General features: G+C 37.2%; 3 protein-coding genes across 12 annotated transcripts; 1 reads left to right on the top strand and 2 right to left on the bottom strand.

The window, feature by feature from the left end:
* The first annotated feature begins 119 nt into the window (after positions 1-119).
* Positions 120-19,870, top strand: Sil1 (Sil1 nucleotide exchange factor). Of its 5 annotated transcripts, none has more exons than XM_022806262.2 (10): positions 120-395; positions 3,242-3,375; positions 3,788-4,008; positions 4,520-4,635; positions 4,930-5,112; positions 5,278-5,452; positions 6,269-6,399; positions 6,530-6,707; positions 7,248-7,406; positions 14,925-19,870. In XM_022806262.2, the coding sequence occupies exons 1-9, from the start codon at positions 382-384 to the stop codon at positions 7,365-7,367; spliced, it is 1,272 nt and encodes a 423-aa protein (XP_022661997.1). In that variant the 5' UTR covers positions 120-381; the 3' UTR covers positions 7,368-7,406; positions 14,925-19,870. The 5 variants fall into 5 exon arrangements, with proteins under 5 accessions (XP_022661997.1, XP_022661999.1, XP_086847821.1 ...); XM_022806264.2 differs by lacking the exon at positions 14,925-19,870 and adding an exon at positions 8,588-8,945; XM_086991695.1 differs by lacking the exon at positions 14,925-19,870 and adding an exon at positions 9,287-12,777 and having other exon boundaries at positions 123-800.
* LOC111250675 (uncharacterized) lies at positions 7,646-12,609 on the bottom strand. Its single transcript, XM_022806253.2, has 4 exons — positions 12,469-12,609; positions 10,453-11,705; positions 9,311-9,487; positions 7,646-8,690 (listed from the first exon to the last, which is right to left on the bottom strand). The coding sequence occupies exons 1-4, from the start codon at positions 12,530-12,532 to the stop codon at positions 8,499-8,501; spliced, it is 1,686 nt and encodes a 561-aa protein (XP_022661988.1). The 5' UTR covers positions 12,533-12,609; the 3' UTR covers positions 7,646-8,498.
* Positions 16,877-25,379, bottom strand: TAF1B (TATA box-binding protein-associated factor RNA polymerase I subunit B). 6 transcript variants are annotated; one of them, XM_086991686.1, is made up of 13 exons: positions 25,132-25,377; positions 24,078-24,287; positions 23,337-23,539; positions 22,867-23,003; positions 21,378-21,583; positions 20,962-21,210; positions 19,940-20,094; positions 19,522-19,766; positions 18,796-19,028; positions 18,427-18,583; positions 18,060-18,222; positions 17,421-17,522; positions 16,877-17,304 (listed from the first exon to the last, which is right to left on the bottom strand). In XM_086991686.1, exons 1-13 carry the CDS (start codon positions 25,219-25,221, stop codon positions 17,142-17,144), a joined length of 2,313 nt encoding a protein of 770 aa, XP_086847812.1. In that variant the 5' UTR covers positions 25,222-25,377; the 3' UTR covers positions 16,877-17,141. The 6 variants fall into 6 exon arrangements, 5 of the variants coding, with proteins under 5 accessions (XP_086847812.1, XP_086847814.1, XP_086847813.1 ...); XM_086991688.1 differs by having other exon boundaries at positions 21,459-21,583; positions 25,132-25,376; XM_086991687.1 differs by having other exon boundaries at positions 23,337-23,518; positions 25,132-25,376.
* Between the last annotated feature and the right edge of the window lie 374 nt (positions 25,380-25,753).

The following is a 25,753-nucleotide window of genomic DNA, read 5'->3' as shown; positions in this document are numbered from 1 at the left end:
AAACGTACCAAAATAGTATCATGAAAGAAATCAATGATTTTTCAAACTGTATTCGTAATATCTATGCTGTCTTATATTACTATTATTCAGACCTCACGAAAAAGCTATTAAATTAATTTAACATAAATTGAATATAATTTGAATACATTTCATTATTGTCATATGGAAAATTATCATATGAACTGCAATGCCAACAAGGTACCACTGTATTACTAAAAATTCGTGTGGTAAGATCGACGTGTACATCGAAATCTACGATTGTGATGAAATTCTGAGAGAACCGTCCTGGGCCAGTGTGTTCCCTTTACGAAAGACGAGCACAGCTTAACTGAAGTGGAACTGTTGCGGATTTATCACAGATTGGCAGTGCTGCAATTAGATATGCGATCTCTGTGGTAAGCCAATCGTTTGATTGAATCAGAGGTGTTACAACATGGGGATAAAGGTTGATATCAGATTGTTCTTAATCAACTTCTTTTGCTGTGCATTTTCTAAATCAAGACATTTATCTCGCAATTAACATATCTCATTTATGCTGTTTGATTCAAGGTCAGCTGTTTTTAATCGGCTCTCCTGGTGTTCTTTGTGACACCTATCAAAACACCGCCGCCATAAATGGCGGCCCAATGTTCAAACCATGAATGTATTTTGGTTGTAGCACATTACGCGTAGCAATCTCTAAACTTTATTTTAGGAAATGTATGAAACCGAATTTAAAATACTGATGACTAGTTCTCAAGCAAACTCTGTTAGAGTTTGAGCTGTATTAGGATACACTTTTTATGACCTAAAATGAAGAGGTAATAGCAAGAATTTAAAGGTATTATAATGACAGCGGTTTATTTACAAGGTTCTGTGGAAGAAAATTGCACAGGATATGAAAATGAACTGTGTGCGATACTTGACAAATACGTTACTCTAAGTTCCTTGTTCGGTGGAGTAGCCTCAATTACAAATCTAACTTCCATTTTAGGCTAGATCTACAGCTAATTTTGTACATATCTTTCTACTTTTGCAGAGCTTAGCTTCTTGCGAGTTATATTCTTTATACAAACAAATAAATTTGCAATGTGCGTTGTTAAATAAATAATGTTTTGTACAGCATGAATAGTAAAAGAGAAATTTAAGACAGAGACTATATTCAACATTATTTTTAAGCTAATTAGTTACATCATTTATATATTACTAATTTGTTTATATTACTGCCAAAAATGAGCAATTAATCGAGTAATCAGGAGTAATTCGGACTTCGTGTTGCTATTATTTTTTACTGACTTTAGTACTGTTCGAAAAATGATTTGTTAAATGAGAAGCTTTGGAATAAAGTTGTTTCATGTTTACAAGCTTATAAACTTGATGAAATAAACGTTTGATGGTTAGTATAATAAGGTGGTGGCTAGATCTTTGAGTCGTGTTGAAGCGAGTTTAATAGACAATTGTGGAACTTCTGTTTATTTTTAATTCTCATTTATTTGCATGAATAATCGTTCTACACTTGTAGCTTGCCAAGTTGTGCCAGTGCTTTGTAGGTATCGCGTTTTAAAGGCACTTCTCAAGGCCTTCATTTGAAGACTTGAAAGGTCTACCTGTCTTACAATTGACTTGATAAAGGTATGCCATATAAGAGGTGAGACTATATATATATATACAGAAATATATTTTTTTGTAAGTCTGTTGACAATGTTCTTTTATTTGTATAGTAAGATATACTCGACCGTAAACTTTATTATGTTGAGATTAGGTTGGTATTATCTTGGTATGTCATTTATAAACAGTGATTTGTTCTATATCGAATTCCGACTATATGAATGATATAGTTTTATGGCAGAATTATTAAGGCCGGAGGAACGTAGTCTGTTGATCAGTCACTGTCTTTTAACGCTATCGAATTCCTTCCTCAGATCTAAAGAAGTCATAGCTACTTTCTTGTTTTCAGTTACTTGGCCGAAGCCGTTTCCAACCACTACTATCGTGCTCCAGAACCATGTTGTTTCTTTATAGAAAAAAGAGTTAATCGACAGTTTGCGGCTCACTTTAGCAGCAACACACAAGACATTGCGATCGGTCAAAGGTTTTCAATACCTGAGTTTCTTTCTGTGGATAGGTGCTGTTACAGAGTTCGTCCAAATATTGCAGAAAGAGGATAGAAGTCATGTTTTATGATTCGGTTCGGTCATTCAGTCTGCTGCTGAAAAATTTTTGTGCTATGAATATGTTTAGAAAAATCACTATAAGTTCTTAAATTTCAAAATGAGACACTTGCTTTCAAGCGGTCGATAAGGAGACCTGTATCATTCGTACCTGTACTTTGCGTAATATTTTTCTGGCACTATCAAGATATATATCAAGTCTAATTTTTGTTTCATTGATAACTGAGCATTTTCAACTTATATATCATTAATTTTGAATTGTGAAGTTGTTTTTCTTTTAGCTCATTGTACAATACTTTTAAATTTCACCTGCCAAAAGGTTTACACTTAGATACTTAGGCGTCGATGACTGATGTTACGTTTATCCTTTAATATTTTTTTTCTTTCGATGCTCTTAGTTAGGTTAAGAGAAATCCAATCCTGTTTAGATAAATTGCTTTTCCTCTGTATCTTACGTTTATTCATAATGCTATGTTTCGTTCATTTTATTTATAGGTCAGTCCAGACTATTTCGAGAAAATTTGTCCAAAGCCATTCACTGTATATTAAGCTGTTTGGTAACCAAAAGTTTGCAAGCATCGCTGCGTTAGACGTTTTAACTAAACAGGTATTTCGTATAACCTGAGATCTGCTCTCCTGACAAAACCTCCTTGGACAGCGAGCTTCTGAGTGTTAGGCACCGCGTCGATAGCAAATCTGACTTTAAATTTTAAAGTCAGATTTTTAAAGTTATTCTGTAAAGAGACCTATGTAAATTAAAATGCGGATATTTGTTGATAAAGCTAAATACACTAACGACTTAATTTTTGTTTGAGGATTTACACAACTATGATTGCTAAATACTATCCTTTAAAACGGTACTGTCATTTATGGGTACTTCAATTTATTTGAGCTCGGACCATTGGCTTTGATTTATTTTATTCACGCATTGAAATGTCACAGCTTACGATCGGTTCAAAAATGAATAAAGTACAAGTACGGACTCCGCGAAACGAAATAGTTTGATTGAAAAATGAAGCATGTATGTGTATACGCACTATGTGTACATGTGCGCTATGCAAATTATCGATTTATTAATTTTATAATTGCAGGATAGGTTCATTATCCACGCTTCGCATAATATTGTTGATGCAAGGTATTTCTTCGTCGTCGACTCAGCGAGCACTGGTAAATCTCGCGCAACCTAGCGCGGAAATCAATTCTAATACTAACTCTGCCACTGAATGTACGTATTTTAATAAGTATTATTTCTCAAATAGGTATTTGCATTTATATAGATTGTCTCTTATTATTATATAGAATGTCTCAATTAATATATTCGATAGATAAGACAATCCATCGAATATATTAATTGCCGTATAAAGTATATTGATATGAGCATAACCTTGCTTATTTCAGTGGTATGATAGTTACACGATATATACGGACAAACTTTTTTCTCTTATGTATATAAAGAAACCACATAAATGTAAGACTCTGCGCAATTTCATGCACACTTAGTGGAAACTTCCGTCGGCACTGCGGTTGTAATGACGGAATTTACTGTACAATACACCGAAATAGCATAACTGATGATATATTAATGCTTTAAGTTGGTATATCATGAACTATATTAATGGACCGAATTGTTGCTATAGCTGTCCCACAAAAGGTATTCAAGCCCGAAAAGTATTGGAAGGTGGTTCAACCGGACGAAGCTATTCCGAGAGGTCTTCATGTTCGCATTAACTTGCAAACCGGCAAAAAAGAGGCCAAGCTTCTTGACAGGTCAGAACAGAGGCTACAGAAAAAAATATACCCAGAAGATCTAAAGATGTACCTGAAGAGCATGAAAAACGAAGGCGATAATCTTAACATGGTCAGTGACTATTGCCTATATTATCTTCCACGTGTCGAATTAGGTTTTATTAACACCTGTATCGTGCTACAGGTGCTAGTGCTATGGTAGTCCACTAGCACAGACAAACGTGTCTTGGAAATAAAAAAAAGACGCTGTAATTTGGTTTGCCGCCGCTAGAGATAAGAATGCTCTAGGTATTATCCGCTTTACTAAAAACATGCAGATGTATTTCGGATCTCTTCCTTTAAAAAGATAAAAAACGAACTAACAATAGCAGTTAGTTCGTTTTTTTATAGAAAGGTGGTCTCTATTATTTTGTGGTATTTGCGATCACTGTGAATGTAAACCTGTTACTATAGTTTGTTACGTCTATTTCCCTCTAGAACAAATAATGCTAGTTGTTTTAGAACACCTTGGTTTATATTAGGGTAACAAATTACTTGAAATACTGCATTCAAGTACTCGTAAAGGAACAGGCAACAAGGTCTTGGTCACCTTTCTTAGGTACTCTTTCATTTTTGGTTTACAGACGGAGAAAGAGAAAATTCGTGATATGTCAAGTATTCAGAAGGAATTTCGGGACTTCGATCTCAGGCCAGTGAAATTAGAAAGCCACACAATTCAAGAATTGCTTGAAACATTTAGGTGAGTATATTTTTAAGGGGCCACCTATACGTAAACGCTCACAACAATTGATTGGCGGTCTAAAAGCACCTGCTGCGAAATTGTTAAGCTTAGCTGGGCGTTTATGAATTAGCCTGTGGAACACATCACAATAACACACCACAAGTAATTTGGTTTGTAAGGTCGAATATATCAAAGAAAATATTCTTAGTGGAGTAAATCATTCTATTGTAGCTCTTCTCCGAATAAGTCCAATTTCCATAGAACTATTTTTAATTAGTGATGTAAATCGATTCCTTAAATTATTCCTTTCAGAAATGCATCCTTATCCTTGGAGGATAAACAGAACAGTCTAAAAGAGATGGAGTATTTACTTCACCAGTATGACGTGGCCCAGGACTTTGTCAAAAGAGGAGGCGTTCGCGATCTTTTGAGTGTATTAGAAGATCGTACCCTTAGGCCTGATGCGGCCCTAGCTTTAGGCGCAGCACTTCAAGGGTAAATTCGTGAACACTTGCCAAAAAAAATTGCTATAAATAACCCTCTATCCAGGATCGAGTTTTTAGTATGACAGTGCAATATAAAGCGCAGTATTCGCAGTTATAGCGCTAAATTGAATAAGCTTTGAGCTACTTATATTTTCATTTTGAAACGTTTTTTTAGTAACCCTGTAGTGCAAGCTGCAGCATTGAACGCTCGAGGAGTTCATTCCTTACTGGTTGCGCTGCGTGATGGTTGTGGCCCACATTGTTTATTTGCACTTTCAACCCTACTTCGGCAGTTTCCCAAAGCTCAGAGGAGTTTTCTTCAAGAAGAAGGTGCTACGATCCTTTCAAAGGTGCGAGATCAAAAAATGTGATTAGTGTTTAGTAAGGAATGCCTATGATACCTTCAGTGCAACTAGCCATATATCAACTTATAGCACCAAAGCTTTCTCGGTCCGTTTGTTCGTCTGACTTAAATAAACCCCTGAAGTGGTTGTATTGGGTTGATTTTGACAGGCCTCTATGGCTTTATTATAAACAGAGCTGCATGTAAGATGAAGAGATTGAGTGAGTACTTGTTTAGGGGGAAATTGTTCTTTTCATTCTATAGAGCGCTATGTTAATTTGGACTAACTCCTTCGTTTTTATATACTTTTTATGTTTTCCTTTTTAGGCGTTAGGATTTTTGATACATATGTATATGAAACCTGTAAGGACTGAGGTGGGCAATATTTTATGGGATTTTCGTTGAAAATTTCTTCTACTGACGAAATTGTAGCAGAATGTTTCCATAAAGGGTAATATAAAAAGGTTTTGAGAAAGCGTTTGAATGGTTTTTTACGCTAATTTCTAATAAATATCAATTAAAAAATTAAAGCAGCAAATGAAGAGTCTAAGTCTTGTGAAGAAGGAAATTCTTTAATTTGTTATTAGAAACAAATGTCAAAATGTAAAAAAAACGTATATTACCGGTAAAAAATTAGCGCGAGATTAAAAATACCAGAGATAGAATCAATCTGCAACATATTTACATATACAAGTTGCATTTAGTATGTTTTGAGTAATTAGTAATCAAATACTCATTATACTGTCTGTTATACGGCTTCTTCGTAAACATCTGATATCTGTAAGCCTCTATATTTTATCACAGCTAAGTGATATTTTGACAGGTGTTCTCCGAACCCGATGCAAGTCAAAAACTAAAAGTAAAAGTGGTTACTCTTCTCAGTGATTTACTGGTCGAAAGAAGTCAGGCAGTGGGAGCAATGCAGAACGATTCTCGAAAAACGTCCTATAGCGAGTAAGTGAATGTAAAAATACAAACAAAACAAATATCTGTTGAAATGGACAATTCACTGCCAAATTGGCGTGTGGTATACGCGAATGATATACCGTACAGTGGTTAATTTTTGTATTTAATCGTTGTACAGAGTGGATCTTCTCCCGAGTATGGTACAGGCTGGCTTCTGTGAGATGATTCCGCGGCTGCTGGGGTCATTCAGCGAAGACGTAAGAGAGAAGGTATTGCACGCTCTTCACGCACTGGTTGACCATTGTAAATTAGATAAATTGGTACCCCATTTGGAAAGTCTACGTAGTCATTATCGGGTAAGTGTCTGAAGTTTTTTTTAGCATAGAGTGTAGGTTAGTGCTGATCAATTGAAAAAACATCATCAGCAGAAACTATTCTCTAAAAATTACTCATTCATTGTCTATCATGCCTGCATCAGTACTTCAGTGGCCTTATGTCGCACAGTAGCCTCTTTCCCCAGAACTTTAGATGAGATGAAATTTAAGTTTTCTGATTTAGCGATTGACTATTAATCAGTTTATTGATTGAGGTTGGCTGAAGGGTTCAATATATTAAAAAATATAGCTCTACGTAAGACGTTTGCTAAAATTTTGCATAATTAACTTCGACCAAGAGCTTTATACAGGTTATTGTCTAAGAATACATTGAAGCTGCAGTTACCTTTCAATTTAATAATCGTATTTTTTCCAAGACCTTTTTTCCAGTATTCCAAAGCAAACAGCTCTCTAGTAATGGGCGTAGTAAAAATACAGTACTATTCCACCATCAGGTAGTATATAGGCTGCTTTAATTTCTAGACAGGTTACGAGTCACACTTGTTTATATTTGATCAACAGTTTCGAATGTATGAGGAGAGCACGGATGTGCCTGACGAGTACTTTGAGGGCCTTTACAAACTGGCGGACGACCTTGTCAAACACATCACTGATGTCAATCACACTCATGGCGAACTGTAGTAACCAAACAACGGACGGATCTCAAGCTGCAGTATTAAGGTAAAAATGGTAACCTACAAAAGCGGGTTTCTTCTTCTATTGTAGGTATATATATGTATGTACCTATATATATATGTATATATATTATTGACACATGTTTCATATATATGCTTGTTGGCACGAGTATAAATATAAAACATGTGTCAATAAAGTTTTACTTACATTTAATTACAACTAACACTTAGTGGAATGACGCGGAATAGGTATATGTGTAACTATCGCTATAAACATGAAAACTGTTACTATTAACAACACACGCAATTTATTTTGATCGCAGGAAAATGATGCACGATTTTCACAGTTGTGTTACTTAACAGATTTAAGAAGACGAACCCACCTGTTGCTTACGGTATTATTATTTATTAGGTAGTAAGCATTTCGACCTACTACGGTGGCATGACTTTACTTACTCTCCTAAATGTTAGTGAACCCGAAACGTTCGATTACTTGAGATTAAAAATGAAAAAGTAGTTATTTGAGTAGCTCGTATAATTGCTAGGACTTGTTAGTCGCCGATATGTGCTTAAACGGTATTCTTAGTAACGCACTCTCATGATTTATCGTTTGTACATGCATGTATAAATCTTTACGTTTAGGCATATTACTTAAGATAGATAACTAATCAGCGAAGTTTTGTGCGAACAATTCATAGCTGGGCTTTTGTCATTATATAAATGCTTATGTATGACGAAAATATGTTAAGCCACGGTCTTGCCTTTGCTGCGTATATACGAGCTGTGTTAGCACATAGTTTACAGTATAAATTACAAATTGTTGACTATTCATGTGGTGTTTCGTACAACATATGGACAGTGAAGCGTTTAAGATAATAATTAAAGCGTTTCGGGTGGAGGGAGCTATCGCACAAGGCTTAATAACTTAATCTTATCTTTACCAAATAATGTCAACTGAATCCACAATATGTGATCATGATAGAAAAACAACATATCTATACCGTTTACTAGTTTGACAGGTCTAAATCTGCTATGCATTGCATATGCCCTATAAAGCTTTCGATAACTGTACATTTCTAGGAACTTAAGAAATTTTGTCTGTCGCGGCAATGCCTTTTATAGTCGAGAGCATTATGTATTAAGTTCGAAACTTGTTCATGTTGGCGGCCGCTCGTCTGGAAATTCCTACGGACGGAGCCGACGCATTGAATGACGTCGCTGAATTAGGTTGCGATGCAGAGGAACGGCTGGTTTTCATTGCTCCGGATGAAGAAGCTAATGTGATCAGTCGGCCATTTTTCGATTGGCTACACGTCGTGTTCAATTTAACCTATAAGAGTACAATGAAGAATGGTGTAAATTAAAGAAAGGCAGATTTTATGAATTTTACGGATATAAAAATCCCGCTTTAGAGGTTGTGAACCAATAGTTTAAACTCTGTAAATGTAAATTCTTTCATCCTCACATCCATTTGGGAGTTACCCTAAAGCAATCTGCGATAAATTCAACATATTTTCTTTAACAAGGAAAAGAAGCAGGTGACTTAAATTTAATAAAGACTGAGAAACATTCGATTATTCATGGAGTCTCGCGTTTGTGCGACAATGTTTTTCATGAATCACGACTCGTATGTTAAACGTTGCATCATTCCGCGGCAAGATAATTTTTTAGTCACTTTCCATAAAGCCCACGAAACAGTATCGTAATTTGCAATTATTATAGTATCACAAAAATTGTTAGTCCCATAAAAAATATGAGACATCCATGACTCCGAATTTTGTTACGGATACTTAGTGTCGCATTTTAATAATTAGTGTTCCGTTCATTAGCTGCTGATGTGCTTCACTGTAGGAAATGAAGGCAGGTTTGGTTCGTCATACCACAATTGTAATGTTTCCACCCTCACTGCATACTTGTTTCGAATAGGCTTGCGCGCAGACTAGAACATACATCACCACTACGCGTCCCGGTCGTTCGGGCAACGTCCCGAAACTTCTCGAGCGTTGGACTTCGGCTTTCAGAAGAAGCGCTCTTCACACTGGTGCCGTTCTTCAACGTCCCTAAGCTGATAGTAACAGCCTGTTCCCAAAATCGCTGTTTATCCTTAGTAGAACGCGGCGACGTACTCTGTAATTGTGATAATAACTACGGTTTAGATATTCCGCACCTATGTTTTCCATAACGCATCTGTGAAGTACAATATTACCGTATGATTGGTACAATAAAGGAGAACTGAACTTTAGCTATATATATGAAAGCGGTACATAAGGATTAGGCTTTAATAACGAACATGTCGAATAGAAATAGCGACCCTTCTAAAAGGATGCACCGATATTTGGAGCACCTGTGGGAACACGGATTGCGTAATTCAGATCATACCGTACATCGGCAATGTCCTGATCAGACAGTAAGGATGTTCTAGCCAATGCCATTGGTGATCCACGAACGTGCGGCCGAAAGTATTAGACTAGTTTGCATCAATAACGAACTATGATATTTCTAGAACATATAAGTATGCGGCTATTCTGCCTAATACAGCATTTAGACAAATTGCGAAAGCTCCGTTGAACTGAGCTCTGTTGCGTGCGGTTGTAGGTCTATCTGCCAGATTGTTAACATGAAGGAGTTTGAAGGTCTGATCGTAAATGCTACAAGGCGCAGCAAGAACTCATGGAGCGTGACGGTGACGCAACAGTCCTTTTGCGTCACCCGTTATTGGGCATATAAGTTAATAACGCAGCTTCCACCTGAATGATCACGTTTTGCTTAAAAACTACAATATTGTTTTAGGTATTGGAACAAATAATTGGTGAAATCTTCTTCCTCATATACACAAAATGTTGTCAACTTATCGATTTATAGAAGCATTAGGGTGCTGTGTTAATTTTTGTTGGCTTCAAACATTATTACTATCGTTATTATTCCTTCAGGAACTTCTTAATCATTCTGCAAATTATGCCTATAGATACTCTCTAAAATCGGTTACATGCATAGTTGCATAGTATTTCTTGAAAAGGATAGTTATACGTAAGCGCTTATTTAAGCGTAAGAATATAATATTTTGCGATAACGAATATGGATGGTCTCACAACCTCTGCAGTGGCTGGTGGAAGTCTTAAGTTGTTGCCGGTCACGAGCTTTTGTGATTCGTTTAGGGGAAGCATAGAGACAACACGGTTTTGTTGAGTTCCTTCTTCTGGTTGCGAGTTGACTGACTTTGAAACTTCGTTCGCGATGAAGGTATCATTTGTTCTAAAAATAGCATCTGTCGGGTTTGTTATGTCATCAGCGGGTGTGACAATAATCTTAGGACTCGAACATGCTGACATTTCCGCAGCGCGAACCTCTTCGTCTCGATGTTCAGCTTCGGAAAGGAAGCTGCTCGCGATCCTACTCGAACGAGAAGGGGCTCGCATATTGATGTCGGAGTTTAGCGATGATCGATTTTTCTCGAATGTGATATGTGCTTCCTGCACCTCAACAAAGCCTGCAAGATTGTTGGAGTTCTCCGTAACATAATTGTTAGCTGAATAGCTTTGATGAATCGAGTTCCGCCGTGAAGTACGAAAAAATTCGCTTGGCGAATCAAAATTTGAAGTTGCAAGTGTGCCGGCTTTAGTCAGTGTACATGATCCCATTTCAGCGGGCTCATCCCTTAATGATGATTTGAGTCCATATCGTGTATCTAATACCGAACAGTTGTTCTTTTCTGCTTGTCCCTGAGCTGACGATTGATTGTTGAGTTCAGGCAGATTTTTTTTTGAGTATGATCCTAGCCGGTTGAAGGTAGGTGTAGGCAATGCAGCGTCTAATGGGAACACATTTTCCTTGAACGACGTGTTTAATGCATCGACTTCCTTAGTGAGACTTTCTCCTCTTTCTGTGTGCTTTTTAAGAGACCTGAACCTGTCAACTGCCGCATCTTTTGTCTCTAACTTTTTTTCTAACTTATTTTCTTTAAACCTAGCTAAGTCTGCACTTAAATCAGGTTGAGTCATTGAACGTTGCCTTTTTGATTTCGTCAGACCTCCATTCTTCAAAAAGTTTACAACTTCCATAATCAGCTGACCTTGTTTTGAGTCGTTTTCGTCTTTTTTAATTTCCCCATTTGGTTTTTTGGGGCCACTGCGTCGTTGCTTTATAATCTGCGCCAAGGGAGGCGATATGAGCCCAACAGGAGGTGGCGGTGGTGGTGGGGGTGCACCAGTATTAGCTGTGCCCTCCATTTGTGCTACCGAAGCTTTACGCAAAAGTTCGGCATTTTCTTCTCGGAGCTTATGGATAAGTTGCTTGAGCTCACGATTCTGACTGTTCAGTTGCTCCACTTGCTGGCGAAGCTCTTCCACTGCAAAAACGACATCAAATAATAACTTGTTGTATTTTGACGATAATAGATAAAATGAAGCACAGCTAAATTTTCTACCAGTATGGCGAAACTTTTGGTAAAAGAATTGAATCTTAAAAAACTGATCGTCACAACCCGTCAAAATTCAATTACTTAGTTATAATACAGGATAAAACTAAAGAACAAATAGAAAGTTACAGAAAAAGCAAAACACATAGCACATTATAATGGACAACCTGTTTTAACGCAGTACATTCATATTATACGATTCTATTTGAGGGGAGCGTTTGTTTTCATCGCTTTGATATAGCAGAATAATCTGCTACACTTACAAAGGAAATATTTCGCGGCGCATCATATGTATTTTTACTTTTACATCTCGCATGTTTTAATTATGTGAACAAGTGGCACGTCGACAAGATCAGCATATTGTTAGCTCTTAGCTGTAGATTCCGATTAAAATTTACGGGTCCAATGAGGAACCCCACTTTGTGTACTTACTTTTAGAATGAACATTCAATAAGAAAGCAATTATAGAGTAACACAGTTCTCGAATTCCTCTGTGAGAGAACAGATTCATAAACTAGTGTAAATGTCAACAATCCTCAGGCAACCTTAAATACATGCTTGAAAGAACTAGATAAACTACAGCTATATGTTTCACGGTTATCTATTGCTACATGGAGTCAAACACGTGTCTACGAAGCCAATTATCGTAAATTAAACAGTTTCTATTTAATCAATATGTACATCCATAGCTAACCTTGTGTATGGTGCCTATGGTTGTCGTCGGGCTCCGGTTGAACTGGCATGACTTCGCACATCATCAGTCTTCTTCTTTAGATTACAGCTTCGGCAGGTTCTCTTTATGAGTGGACGTCACGTTGAAGAATCGACCGTTTAAGCGAACCAACGAATGGATCTCGCCTTTTTCTTGCGCGCTTTACGCTATGAAATAAGATAACATAACTGACGTCTTAACTGACAACTCGCAGCGACATGGAACTACACCACGCCAAATCTTTAATAAACAAGCTCATTAATTAATCTAATAATATATAACGAAATCACACCTAACGAGGCTTCTTTTAGGTAGCGGCATAAACAAAAATGAATTACTAGCTTGTTGGTAGTAATATTTTCCGTGTGATCGTATTTCGTATTCCGAAGATACAAAACTCAAACACAATGTTACTAGACAATTTCCTCATCGGCAAACTAGAAGCACGGCCTTCCAGGTAATACAAGGCAGGGTCTCGAAGGCCTTAAAACTTTACATTTTATCTAATTAAGCACCCCGAAATCCTCATACCACTGCACACAGTCACAACTATCAGTGTTTACTATTCTGAAACATGGATAGGACGTAATGCAACTATTGCGAAGCATCTACACAGAACTTTGAATACTACCGTGAAATCAATCAGAACACAATGGTCGAGTGTATTGTCACATTGGATTCTTACACGTGAACAATTCAGCACCTCTGTCGCAGGAGGCACAGCTATAACACAATCTGATGGCTACTATGCCAGATGCCATACGGGAGGAGGAACCAGCCATGCGGCAAACAAACTAAAGTTTGATGTATCTCTGTCTCCCTCTTTCTCCCACTCGTTTATTCTTTGTGTTTTCTTTCTCTCTCTCTCTCTTATACTCAAAAAACTTGTCGTCCCCCACCATTGGATATAACTCAGTTGCGCTTCGGCATTTCGTGGCCGGTTTACTCTTGCACTCGCTACACTTACTCATAATTCGTAGGATCTGGTGATCACTAGGCGTTGTTAGGGTTTGTCAGCCTCGGCATCTAAGAAGGGTGCTTGTTGTGGGAGGACAGGTAGTGAGTATTCGCCCTAGGCAGTTAGCTTAGCTAGCTGGTAACGGCAACAAACCATGTTAGGTCATGCAGCCGGTGGTTTAAAAAGTTTGGAGTATTGAAAGCCCTAACAACGGAAGTGTGCGCTGTGTATGGATCGAAGCCAAGCAAAAGAATAGATTACTTCCAACTGCAAGCAGAAGCGCAGAACTAGATTAATACGATAGATAGACTTGCTCGTCCGTAAGTTAAATGGGCAAAGGCTAGGTGAACGTTCTAGCAGCAGGCTGGTAACCATTACTCCCCAAAAAGAGTCATGTTAAATAATAACAAATTAAATAACTCATTTTTGGCTGATTGATGCAGGTCCGTCCATCTCCTGCCCTATGCATTTGTACAACATACTTTGAATGGAGTACAAAGCCAACTAAACTGCTTAATCGTCCTTTCTATACGAGAATAATTGGCCGACGATGCGCGAATCTTTCCCGCTAATCTGATTGAGGTCATCGTAAGAAATGAAAATTTGAAAACATCTAATACTCAGCAAATTTCAATCCTTCTCATATCTAAAATAGAAAAAGCGAAGACACCAGCATTTTCCGCTGGCATAAAATTAAGTCCTACCACATAATATCATTTAAACTACTCCTATATACGAGAAACGTCGCTTAACCTAATTTCACTTTAATAATGATGGAGTTAGACGGCTTCTCTGGTATCGTTACAGGAACGCTGGTGCTTTGACGAGCTACTTATATAATCTTACAAATAACTTCGTAACGTTCCTGTTGAGAGGTCCAATCGTTAAATTCGAGAAATGAGTGCCACAGTAGCACACGTTTGAATAAATATCGGAGAACAGAATAGATAATATTGTTATGCAGGTCGCCTATAACATTTCAACAGAGTATAAGCTATTCGAGCCTTTCGATTAATATATAATATTACTCATGATGTTATTCTGTCAGTTAGTTGCCGACCGAATCAATTAGTAGGCCTTTTCATTTGAAATGTGTATATGCTTGAATATTTATGTTTGCATATATACTCATTGAAGATTAAACCGAGCGATTATGCTAATCACTCGATAATTTGCGATAATGCCGGCTAAATGAAGAACACTGCAGGCCATTCTATTTTTTCTATTCTCTTTTATTTATTCTATATGGCGCGTGACATTAATCCGGTTAAAAGTTGGCATGTATATTCTCGAGATTTAAGTGTAAAACACTCCACAAGTAATTCATCATCTGAAACAAACATATTGATGATAAACTTATTGTTATAGTTTTGGAAGGGCATATATGCTATGCACTTTTGAGTTAAGCTTAGCAACCTTCATTGTCATTTACTAAGGACTGAATCCAGTTTTCGACTTACTTCATCTCTTATAAATTCAGGTTCATTCTAAACGACTGTAGAGAAGAGAAAATGGAAGACCAGGGGTGCCATAAAGAACAGAATGCGATGATAATCATTCTGCTACGCTGGTAAAACTGAAGATCATAAAATCAAATTGATTGACCTGAGCATAAAAAAAATATTGGAAATCGAGAAGTAAAGCAACGAAGCGGTCCCAACAGACAAAATAAAGGGAGGATTATGGAAAACCAACAACAAGAACCTCAAAATTAATAACAGAGCACAAAAAAAATCGGAAGAGAGATGCTAGGACACCGCAACTAAATGAAGATACGTATACCATACTAGGTTCAGGCAAATCTGATCTGTCGAAAAAGAGTCTTTTCGACAGATCAGAAGTTTGAAATGTTCCAATGAAATACTAATCGGTATATGGATGTTTAGATATGATTTGCTATACAGAACAATATATAGGTACATGGCTGACCCAGTTCTTTTTGGCAAACCCAACAAGGCACTACATTGTGTATAAAAGGATAGACGCAGCGATATGGTGGACGGGTAAATCAAGCAATCCTATAAGACGAACAGGGGAAGGTTCTTCTAGACCGGCATTGACCTAGTAAAACTACTGTAAGTGTGCTTCTTGTCGCCTAACAGACCTGAGGAAGCATTTATACGGTGATTTTCGGAGCTGGAGGATGTGCACATAGCAGGCACAAGAGAATCATTATCACGGGGGACTTCGTGTGCTGTTGACCTAAAAATGTAGTACATTTACCCAAACAAGGTGGAATCACAGTAGATAGCGGAGGTGGTTGGTTGATGATCAATGCTAAGAGCACGCCGACATCCTCTGAAGAAAGAGAGAATCCTTTATTAATCCCACAACTGGTTCTCAGAGAGCCCCATCCAGAATGCTTGATGGAAGAGTAGCAGAAGGAGAGTAATGTAGAGGCGAGCAAAAACACTTTTTTTTTCCAAAATAAACACGACAGAATTACAGAATCTGGCAAGTACGAAAAATTAATTATAAATTTGTGGTTCGGAAAATGGACCAGATAATGACACAAAGCACAGACGATAGTAATGAACACAATCAACCAAATAATTAATATATAATTAATAGTTAATTTTATGCCTGGTTTCGAAGAATATCTATAGCCTTTCTAGTTTTAGGCCATTCACTGCTGTTATAGTGATCTTCCAGAAGTGGTCTGGGTAGCGTCGGAAAGCAGGGGCATTGAGCTTCTTAATGCCTCGAGGACTTAGGGAGTTGTTGTAACGTCGAACAACAGCAACGACTAGAATTAGCCAGTTATTCCAACAATGTTCGTATAAAGGTACGCTTTTGGCTCTATTACAACGGAAAAAAATATAAACTTCATGCCAAAAAAAGATGAGCATTTGGGACGAAAACTTATTTATTGAAAAGTAAGTCGAAAAAAACTAAATTAACAATACAATACTTAATACATCTAATTTTAAAAAGAAAGTGATACCAACTCATTTATTTCGCTTAAAACCAGTTTAGAAGTTATGCTTAGTCAGCCTCCGAGATGTAGAGCTTTTTCAAGTGCACATTTCTAAAGGCAACACTATGATATAAAATGCATTAGTACATAAATTGCACGTATTTACTTGGTCATTGTGCAGTGCATGAGTAACTAAGTTTGAAAAAAGGTCTTATAACTATGAAATAGTGTCATTTACATATTTGCAAAAGAGAATGCATTAATAGCGGTAATACGACTCTACCGCGAAACATGTGATTATTTAAATTACATTTTCAAAACTTAGAAGAGCTATTGGAGTCAGTACAAAACTCGGCAGGGATCGACATCCAAGTCCCCTATCTTAGCACAAAGCTGCAATCTTTCAACATCAATGTTGGCGCAAGATTTCTGTTTCTAATAGTTATCCAAATCCACTCGTCTTTGGTAGCATACAAAGAGAACGATAATTTATGAGTAATTAATAATACTAGTGATTATTGTTATTATAACAATTTATTTAGTTAATTGGAATATTTTGTATCAGATCTGTAATTTGAAATTGCATAAAAAATATGTGTTGATATACAGTGTAAAATTAAAACTACACACTCCTTGCTAGAAACCGTTTCCATTTTATATTTCCCATTATTTGCGTATGTAGCAACTGTTCAAAGGAAGTCATTGACTGTTTGAGTTACTGTACAGGCTTCACACCCCACGCCTTGACATTTATCTACACATAGTTCTTTACCATACGGTCTACGCTTGCGCTATTCTTTTCTCGACTTGTAGTAATGTGCGGTGTAGACGAAGACTACTGCATAGGCAGTACTCTGCAAGAAGGCTCACTAAAGCAACCATGTTCTTTGGTGGTGCAAGAGCATTCCCAATAAAAGATGGTTCTGCTGCTTCACTCGTTTTCCTGAAAGGTAAAAGTATTTCTTGATATCAACAACAATAGGTAGAATATCTAACATTTGTCAGCCCTAAAGATCAGACTATATGAACACTGTATGCTATACTCAGTATCAGGCTCACCTAGCTGCTTCCACGTAAAATCGGGCGTGAGAACGTAATGCCAATGGAAACTCTGATGTACCATTTATTATAACTTGATCGTTGCACATATTGTCCAGCAGGCTGAAAATACACATTTATGGAACTTTAAATATGTATATACATTGTTGCAAGAACTAACAAATGGAGAAAATTAATATAATTAAACTATTTTGTTTCCATTTCTCAAATGCAGACATCTTCCGTTAAATCTTCAATTCAGATTATGTGAACAGATATGGTGACTTGAAAAATTAATTTTCTTAAAAGCGGAACAAAAATCCAACTTACTATTGCCAGAACTAAGATAATGAACCAAGCGTTTATCAGCGTGGCGCATTTCATTTAGAACGAATGAGTAACGTAATAGTGAATAGTAATCGCACAATAATGCACAAACTCGTTGAACATGAATATGAATATGCATATTGCCATTACCTAGTAAAAAGGTTTCACTATACTTCCACTAGGATAGCAAAACCTACGTTTTTTAAAAAATATATTGTAGTAAATATAAAATCGCGTAAGTAAACATAAGTACGTAAATGCATTCTTTACAATACAATTGTTCGCTTAACTAACATTGTAAATTCTACATAACGCGCATCCCATGGAACTTACTGAAGAGGGTCGGCTGGGCTCTCATGTTGAACAAGCGTCCGAAGTGCGTTTTTTAACGGCCAGCTAGACGGAGATAATTTAGGCGTTGACAGCATTCGTTCTACGGCTACATCATCAATAAAGCGTGCACACTTACGCGAAACCACTCCCCTTTGATAGAAATCTATCACAAACAAATTTTGACATGAAAAAAGGAAGAGAAATCAATTACCAGAACGATACGTAACTCGATCGAAGAAGACAGGATGTGAAGATATATAGGAAGTTTCACCTTTTTAGTATAACCGGTGTTCTAATATTGACTAGAGGCATATCCCTCAGTTCTTATATGAGTCATTAAATGCAAGTTGATTTAGTGACAGTTTACCTGCGCGACGTTTGTCGCTATGACGTACAAGGTATGCGGCACTTCGAATATGCTCAAATTCGCTTGGTCCTCGAGAATTATAGTATTCTCCGCGACGTCGAAGAAAATGCGCCCTCCGAGACAACTGCGTCATCCAGTGTGAGATGACGAAGTACTTCTATAAAATTATTAGATTTGTCTCGTAAATCTTCCGTTCGAAATTGATCGTTTTAGATAAGCGTGTCATTATAATCTACTTCTTCTTAAAATACATGAGCAAGTGCGCCTAAAAAATCCACGAATTCCGATCATGAACGCAAACCTTAAAGCTATATGTGATGCCGTTATTGACGAATATAAAACACGAGGCCAAGTCCAAAGTGGTCTTACCACACCTTCCTTGTGGCTTCTTTTCTCAGCTTCTAGTGATGAGGCGTACTCAGTGCTGCCGTTAATGCCAAAGAGATACTTCAATACAAATAGCAGTACCGCGCAAGCCTCGAGTTCCATTAGAGGCACTGGTTTGGCGGTCATATGGGGAAACTCTTCTGAACCATCCAGTGTCCACGAGGGCTGTAGGTTATATTCGCGACTAATTTTTACTGCCATTGATAAAATTTCACCTTAAAGAAAGTTGCACGCAATTTTCCTTATGGAACGTACGTTTTAGTTAACATATATGCAACACGCTCAATTGAGCGTTCACACCACTCATTTTTCCAACAACATATCAAAGTTGTTTTAAATACAAACGAAATTGAATAAGCAAATTTTCCTTTAAAATAATAAGGCCTGCATCCTAATAAAGAGAAATATTTGAAGCGAGGCTTACTATCTATTACAACTATTATTTGAAATGTTATATATATATGATACAGCTGTACGAGGCAAGCGTGTCTGTTACGGCGAATTTTCACGTTCAATATGGTAAAACTTTTAGGAAAAGGTGTTTATTGTAACTTGGTCAAGCCATCTCTATTGATAAACCATTATTGGATAGGCTAGGTTACGTCTGCAGACCGTTATCATAAGTATGAGCGTGTGAACATCCATAGAAAATTCATGAGGTACTTTACAACCAACAAAATATTGGCAAACAATTTTCTACAAACTTACCGGGTAAGTTTAGATCGAGACCAATACGAGCAATAAAGTAGGTCATGGGCGGCATTTCCAGTTCAGGTATTCCCAGCAAAGCACATAGTATTCCAGTTGATCTGACAAATGATCCCATGCCGGTATGCACTGGGTGAATATCGGGCAAAGTCATATTAAAGAAGAGGTTTTGTCGCCATTTCAATAGCTCTTCTGCCACGCCATCGCGAGGCTCTCGGTATGTTAGCGCCTTCTGACGAATAAATCTGGAAGATAACTGATATAAATGAATTCTGTTTCACTGTTTTTTAGTGATTCATAAAGTCACAACTGTGTGTAATGAAATAAAAATAAAGATTTTAACATATCACTAAGGTCTTGTTCATTTATTTATGCGTTTACTTTGCTTTCTGTTCTTCTGAGCTTACATTTTACTTGCCTGTAAATGTCAAGTATACCAATGTGAAAGACCTTAGCACGAACAATTCCCAGGTAGAGTATCATAATCAGACAACTAGTATGCATCTGAAAAACAGGCTCAGCATAGTGTTCAAGTGAGAACCGATTTCGAGACTCCATGTACGATTTCAGCCTCTGAGAATCGACAGCCAACAGATAAAAAAAAAAGCAATGTATCAGGCGACACCGAGAATGTAGTCTTCTAGTGATTATGGGCTGCTGAACTACAAAGGAAAACTAAAGTATAATACTACATAATTTAAACACTACTTGTACGACAAGAAAATCACCATCACTAACAATAATTTAGCCCTACTCTATAAGATCCGCGCAATTCCAATTACAACAGGATTACCTACAAGATATCACCCTACCCAACCTTTTATTAATTTATGCGGTAAACTAGACCTTGCGCCAAAGAAATACGATAGCTAGGTGAGCTAATACTTTAGCAAGACGTTGCTACATCTGTATCGGGTTTATCGACTTGTGCTCGTAAATATGATATTTTGTTGATTTTGTAGCTTCGCAGTGAATAGTAATAACAAGTATGCATGCTGTAAGGTTTTATCAATTCCTTTTTTCTGAATTTGATTAAATAGCTTATATGTGTCACAATTATATTTGCAGATCAATAGAAACAAGCCACTTGGCACCACGTTTGATGACGTACACAATTGTAAGGAATCGGTGTTGTTACCTTTACTTGCATATGATTTTAATCATAGTGATTGTTAACCTATTCTCCAAGTACTTATCTGTAACCCTATTTAGTCTGATCGACCCAAAGGCTAGATTCTTAAAACTTTGACCCCTTTCTATACCACTTCTGTTTAGTGTCACTTAAGGCTAGCAGGTTTCATTCGGAGTTCAAAAGACATGGAGACAAATCTTATTTTTAGTCGCGACCTGAGGTGATCAGGATTAGAACCAGCTTTCTTTCCCTGCCTGTCTCATCGACACTGAACAGCCGTGGAAAGTCAATCAAATCACATCACTTACGTATGCAATGTTTGACGTCAGGTCCACGTCTTCCACCTGCATAACCGAATTACCTCGGTTCATGCTTGATGAAACTATGCCTTCCGCTTCCTGATCTCCACCAGCTGGTACTTTTTTTACGTTTGCTGTATCTAGAATATTAGTTTCACTGTTTTCCATTGACACATCTAACACGTTCAAGCTGGAAATGTCCGTCTGGTGGTGCGCAAAAGCAAATGATTGACCTTCATCCACTACATCCATTCCACTCTATTAAATAAAGAAATACATTCCACGCGCAAATTTTTTTAGAAAGTAACGTTAATAGTGTTCCATACGTATTATATAGTACTATGGCTAATTTAACTATAAAATATACAGCATGATAAGTCTAGACAGAACTGATGGAGCTGCAAAGTCGTTCCGAAGTTACGTACAGATAATGTATTTCTTTTCGTGATGCACATTAAATACACTCTCTGTTTTTTGAACGATTTGTTGAAGGAAAAATCGCACACCTCTAGCGTCCCAAAGCCGAAACCCGAAGCTTCTTCGGCTGCTTCGCTCACACCAACAGCTGCGTCATTACCTTTATCACTGTTGCTCTCGGTTGACAGTGCCGACATACTATTATCGTTGCTCTCTGAAATACGAAAAATTCGCAACCATTAAGCACTTTTCAATGTGATTTTTTTTCAAAGTTTACCAACTAAACTAAGACTATTTTTGACCCATCGCGCGCAGTTTCACAACAAATGCTCATTCGACATCGGTAATATCCGATGAAAACTCGAGCTTGCAGCCATGAAAAGCAGCTATGCTTCGTCATCAGGATATGAGCCAAGATTAGCTATTATCCAATCTATTCACAGACAGCAAACCTCCAGTAACATGATAAACTACTTATTTACCTCGAATTAATAGCGTACAACATTTTTAGTAGATATGCGACCGCAGAGGATGCAGAAGAGGGCTTTAGCACAGCTCAAGGGAGAATTGCCGGCAGATAAAAAGTACTGCCGATTCCAAAGTTAATTGACGACGGCCAAAAGTTCATTTCTAATGACAGATCTGATTTTATTAGTATCATTACTTTGTCCCAGGTTCACGACGACCTTAGTTAGGCATCATATGTCATAAAAGTCAGACCGATGTCCTTAAGGCCAAGGGATTGACTAACGTCGTTTGCTCAAGTTCACTCAAGACTAAATCACTAAAAAAAATCTCTGCATTTTCCGCAAACTGCTGTGCGACTTTAGACAACGGTAGGTAGTATCTAAATAAAAGTTTTACGTATTTTAGCATAATGCTTCATCGCCTCATATTCAATTATTAATACAGAATTAGCTGTTTGAATATGTGACCATGTTTTGGAATACACATATATGATCGCTTTACACCTCGAATTTGAATACGTGTGTTTAGTATGTGTGGAGGATGATTAACCAAGAGTACAAGAAATTGTGGAGTAACGACGACTGTGCTGTCAGCTACTAATAACTTCACTTGTACTATCAGGTAAAGGTGTGCAGAATTGCAAGAGAATTGAGGATGTAATCGACGTCAATGGAGGCTGTACTTAATAAGTTTAGCACCCAAAAATTGCATATGTAAAAAAAATCATTGAAAACTCTGTTTTTATTTAGATACAACTCTTAAAAACAACTCATGAAAAGTCTACATTCAAGCAATACACCCTGTATATACTTATGCCAGATAACATTTAGAGGGAGCAAGCAATCCACTCACGCGTGCTAAAAGCAGAAACAAGTTCTGATTTTGACAAAAAGATTCTATTATTTTCGACATTGACTATCACACTAGTTATTAATTCTAAATATCTTTGTTAAAAATTGAAAACTGATTTGGAAGAAAGTTTACTTTCCTCTTGAGCAGTGTGGATATCAGGTATTTTTAGGGACTTACCATGGCCGGCCGTTGACAAGCTACTGAGAATCTCTGAGAGACCCGTCGCCTGTATACGTGGTGCTTTTACTGGTCTATATCCACAGAGTACTGAGTGCTGTTTGTACCAGGAGTTTTTATTCCTTTGCTTGTACATGCTACACAGAAATAATTGTCGTCAGGCGTTATATAAAAATTATCTGAAACGCTTTTAAGTAAATACATTAATCCATTTCGATCTTCCTAAATCTCTCCAGTGCTCTTAATAAACTGCCAAATTTTACCTGGGAATTTGCAATGCCAATAGCCCAAAATTTGACTGGAGAGTGTGCTTTTCCGATTATATATAATGAAGTCATTATCTGACACTCCTATATATGCATAAATGCACTTGTATGTATAAATGCATTTTTTATTGATACCTTAAATTCAACTATTGAGATTACACAGGTTGTGAAAAGTTGTGATACTTGTTTATTAAATTAACTTACGATCTGTAGCGCATAGAGATATGGTTGAAGACAGCTTTCTTAAGGCCAAATGAATCTTCTTTAATTTTTCTAGCCGCCATTTCGAATTCCTCTTTAAGACAGAATGGTGGAAGCTTACCGTAGGGTTCGACGTCTATTTCTAGAACATCAATGTATTTAAACCACAACTCCATTACGGCCACCTTCCAACAGAAACAAAACATCTATCATTCCTGACTAATTTAACACTGAAAATAATGGTTAATGGTAGAATCATCTGCTTTAGAACTACTTAATAGCTGCTATATCGCAGACTTCTGAAAACCCTTAAATAGTAATAATGGGAGAAACGCATCATATAATTTTCACTGAAAACATGCAGCTACACTTACGCAGAATTCAAGTCGAATTTACTGCTTAATTTGACTCTGGAAGTGATATTTGCATATGAATTGACTATTTAGTAACAGTGACTATATTCCAGTAATAATGATATACCAGTATCAGTGCGAACGAAATTTATTCGCGCGACATTTCACCCTTGTATAACAATGTCGACGACAATAGTGAAGACTCAGTGCTACGAGCCGTAATAATACGCATCAATGCCCTAGACAGTGTGTCCCATCATACGTGCCAGAAGTCGGCTTCCAAATTGATAGTAAAATTAATGAACCATATTTGCGAATTCTGACCCAAGCAGTTGGCTATGTTTGTAGGTCGACGTTATTAGCTTGGTATTTTGCTGCTAATGGTTGTTACCTTTAACCTGGGTGGAGCGCCTAACTGAATCAGCTCATCAACGAGTTTTCGCAAGAGGTCATTGTAGATACTAAGGCGACGGTAGTAACGCAGTCGCCGATCTGATGCTTTTGTTTGCTTTTGGGATCCGACCACACGCCCCGCAGTGAATACCCGCGAGGCCTCCGTGTTCGGCTCAAAAGCCAATTCAAGCTCTTCTTCAACGGCATGCTAAAAAAAAATCAATTTTCCTTTTATCTAAGGTAAATTCTATTCGACACAGATTCGCATCACTCATATTTATTTCAGCGTAAAATAGTACCGCTGTTTTAATTCAAAAGCTATTTGACTCATGTAATAAAATGCGAAATTAAAAATTGTAAAATAAATACAGTAAACCCGTTGTGAATTACCTAAGTATGTCGGGCAGAATACTAATAAATACGATACCACTAACTTTTAACTAACTTTTAAAAAGATTTGATTTTCAAGAGCCTTATTCAATAGCCCAATAATATTAGATGTATCTTCTGCCTAAGCATTCGTTTGCTTCTGAAGCTTCGTACAGTTGTTTCGATCTTTTCGCTAAAATTTACAAGCGGCTTTCACTGGGTGTCAAAACAGATGATGCTAAAGAGATTATATGTTCAACCAATTATTGTACACATATGGAAACAAAAATGTTTCTTTAACTTCGTTGCAATGACAAACGGATCCTATTCTTCGATCTTGGCAGTTAAACCATAGTTCACACTCAGTTCAGCTTCCACTTGGGATCAATTAATACAAATAAATATAGAATGCGTCAGTCTTTATCACTTACGTAGCCTCGTCATTACGAGAGTTCTCTAGATTGTTTCTACGTTACTTAAATTAAACGAACTCAATTATTTAAGACAGTAGAATTATATACTGATCTTGGCTACACATTGCTATCGTGTTCGTGGGAGTGACGTGTAGGCATCGAAGAAGAGTATGTAATCAAATCGTTTTTACCGTCAGACACTATTTCCGTCTCTTGAATTCTATGCACATATTATGGTTGTAATATGTGAAATATGTAATAATTGAATACCTGGCTTTGTGAATTACAAACGGTGCAATAATAAAAACCAGTGACTAATTTAAAGTGATCCTCTGTTCCGCATGTCCCACACTGAACCATAATTCTTTTTTACACTGTGACACTTAATTAATTCGTAAAACATCACTAAACTTCACTGCAAAGCAATGATTTATTTTCAATATACCGAAATCCTTTGTATTAGTGCGCTCAGCTATACCAATACAGTGTGGAAACATGGTTTGTTTATATTTTTGTGTATCAATATCAAGCGAAGCAGACAGATTCTGATCGCACCCTCTCCAAAATCAAGCCGGTCCACAGCCACTCCTATACTAACCTAGTTGACTGGATCTAAAAGATACGAGGTACTACAATATATATATATATTTTTTTTTATTTAGAGTCTGTCTTTCAATATCAGATTCACAAGGCACTCGTTTCCCACTCACGTAGCATTTCTATTATCGAAAGTTCAGTTTGACGTCAGATTGAAGTTGCGCGCGGCAGGAAGACTGAACAGCACCAATGACTAGGACGGAGAAGTACACTGAAAAATAATACTTAACGCTTGATATATTGGCCTCAGAATTAAAGCTAAATCAGCTTATGCTGTCCGTTAATACGTGCTCTC

This window comes from Varroa destructor, unplaced genomic scaffold, assembly GCF_002443255.2.
Source record: "Varroa destructor unplaced genomic scaffold, Vdes_3.0 BEIS01000005.1, whole genome shotgun sequence".
NCBI classification, from domain to species: Eukaryota; Metazoa; Arthropoda; class Arachnida; order Mesostigmata; family Varroidae; genus Varroa; species Varroa destructor.
The sequence above is the reverse complement of the archived record's forward strand: the minus strand, read 5'-3'. Positions and strand labels throughout refer to the sequence as shown.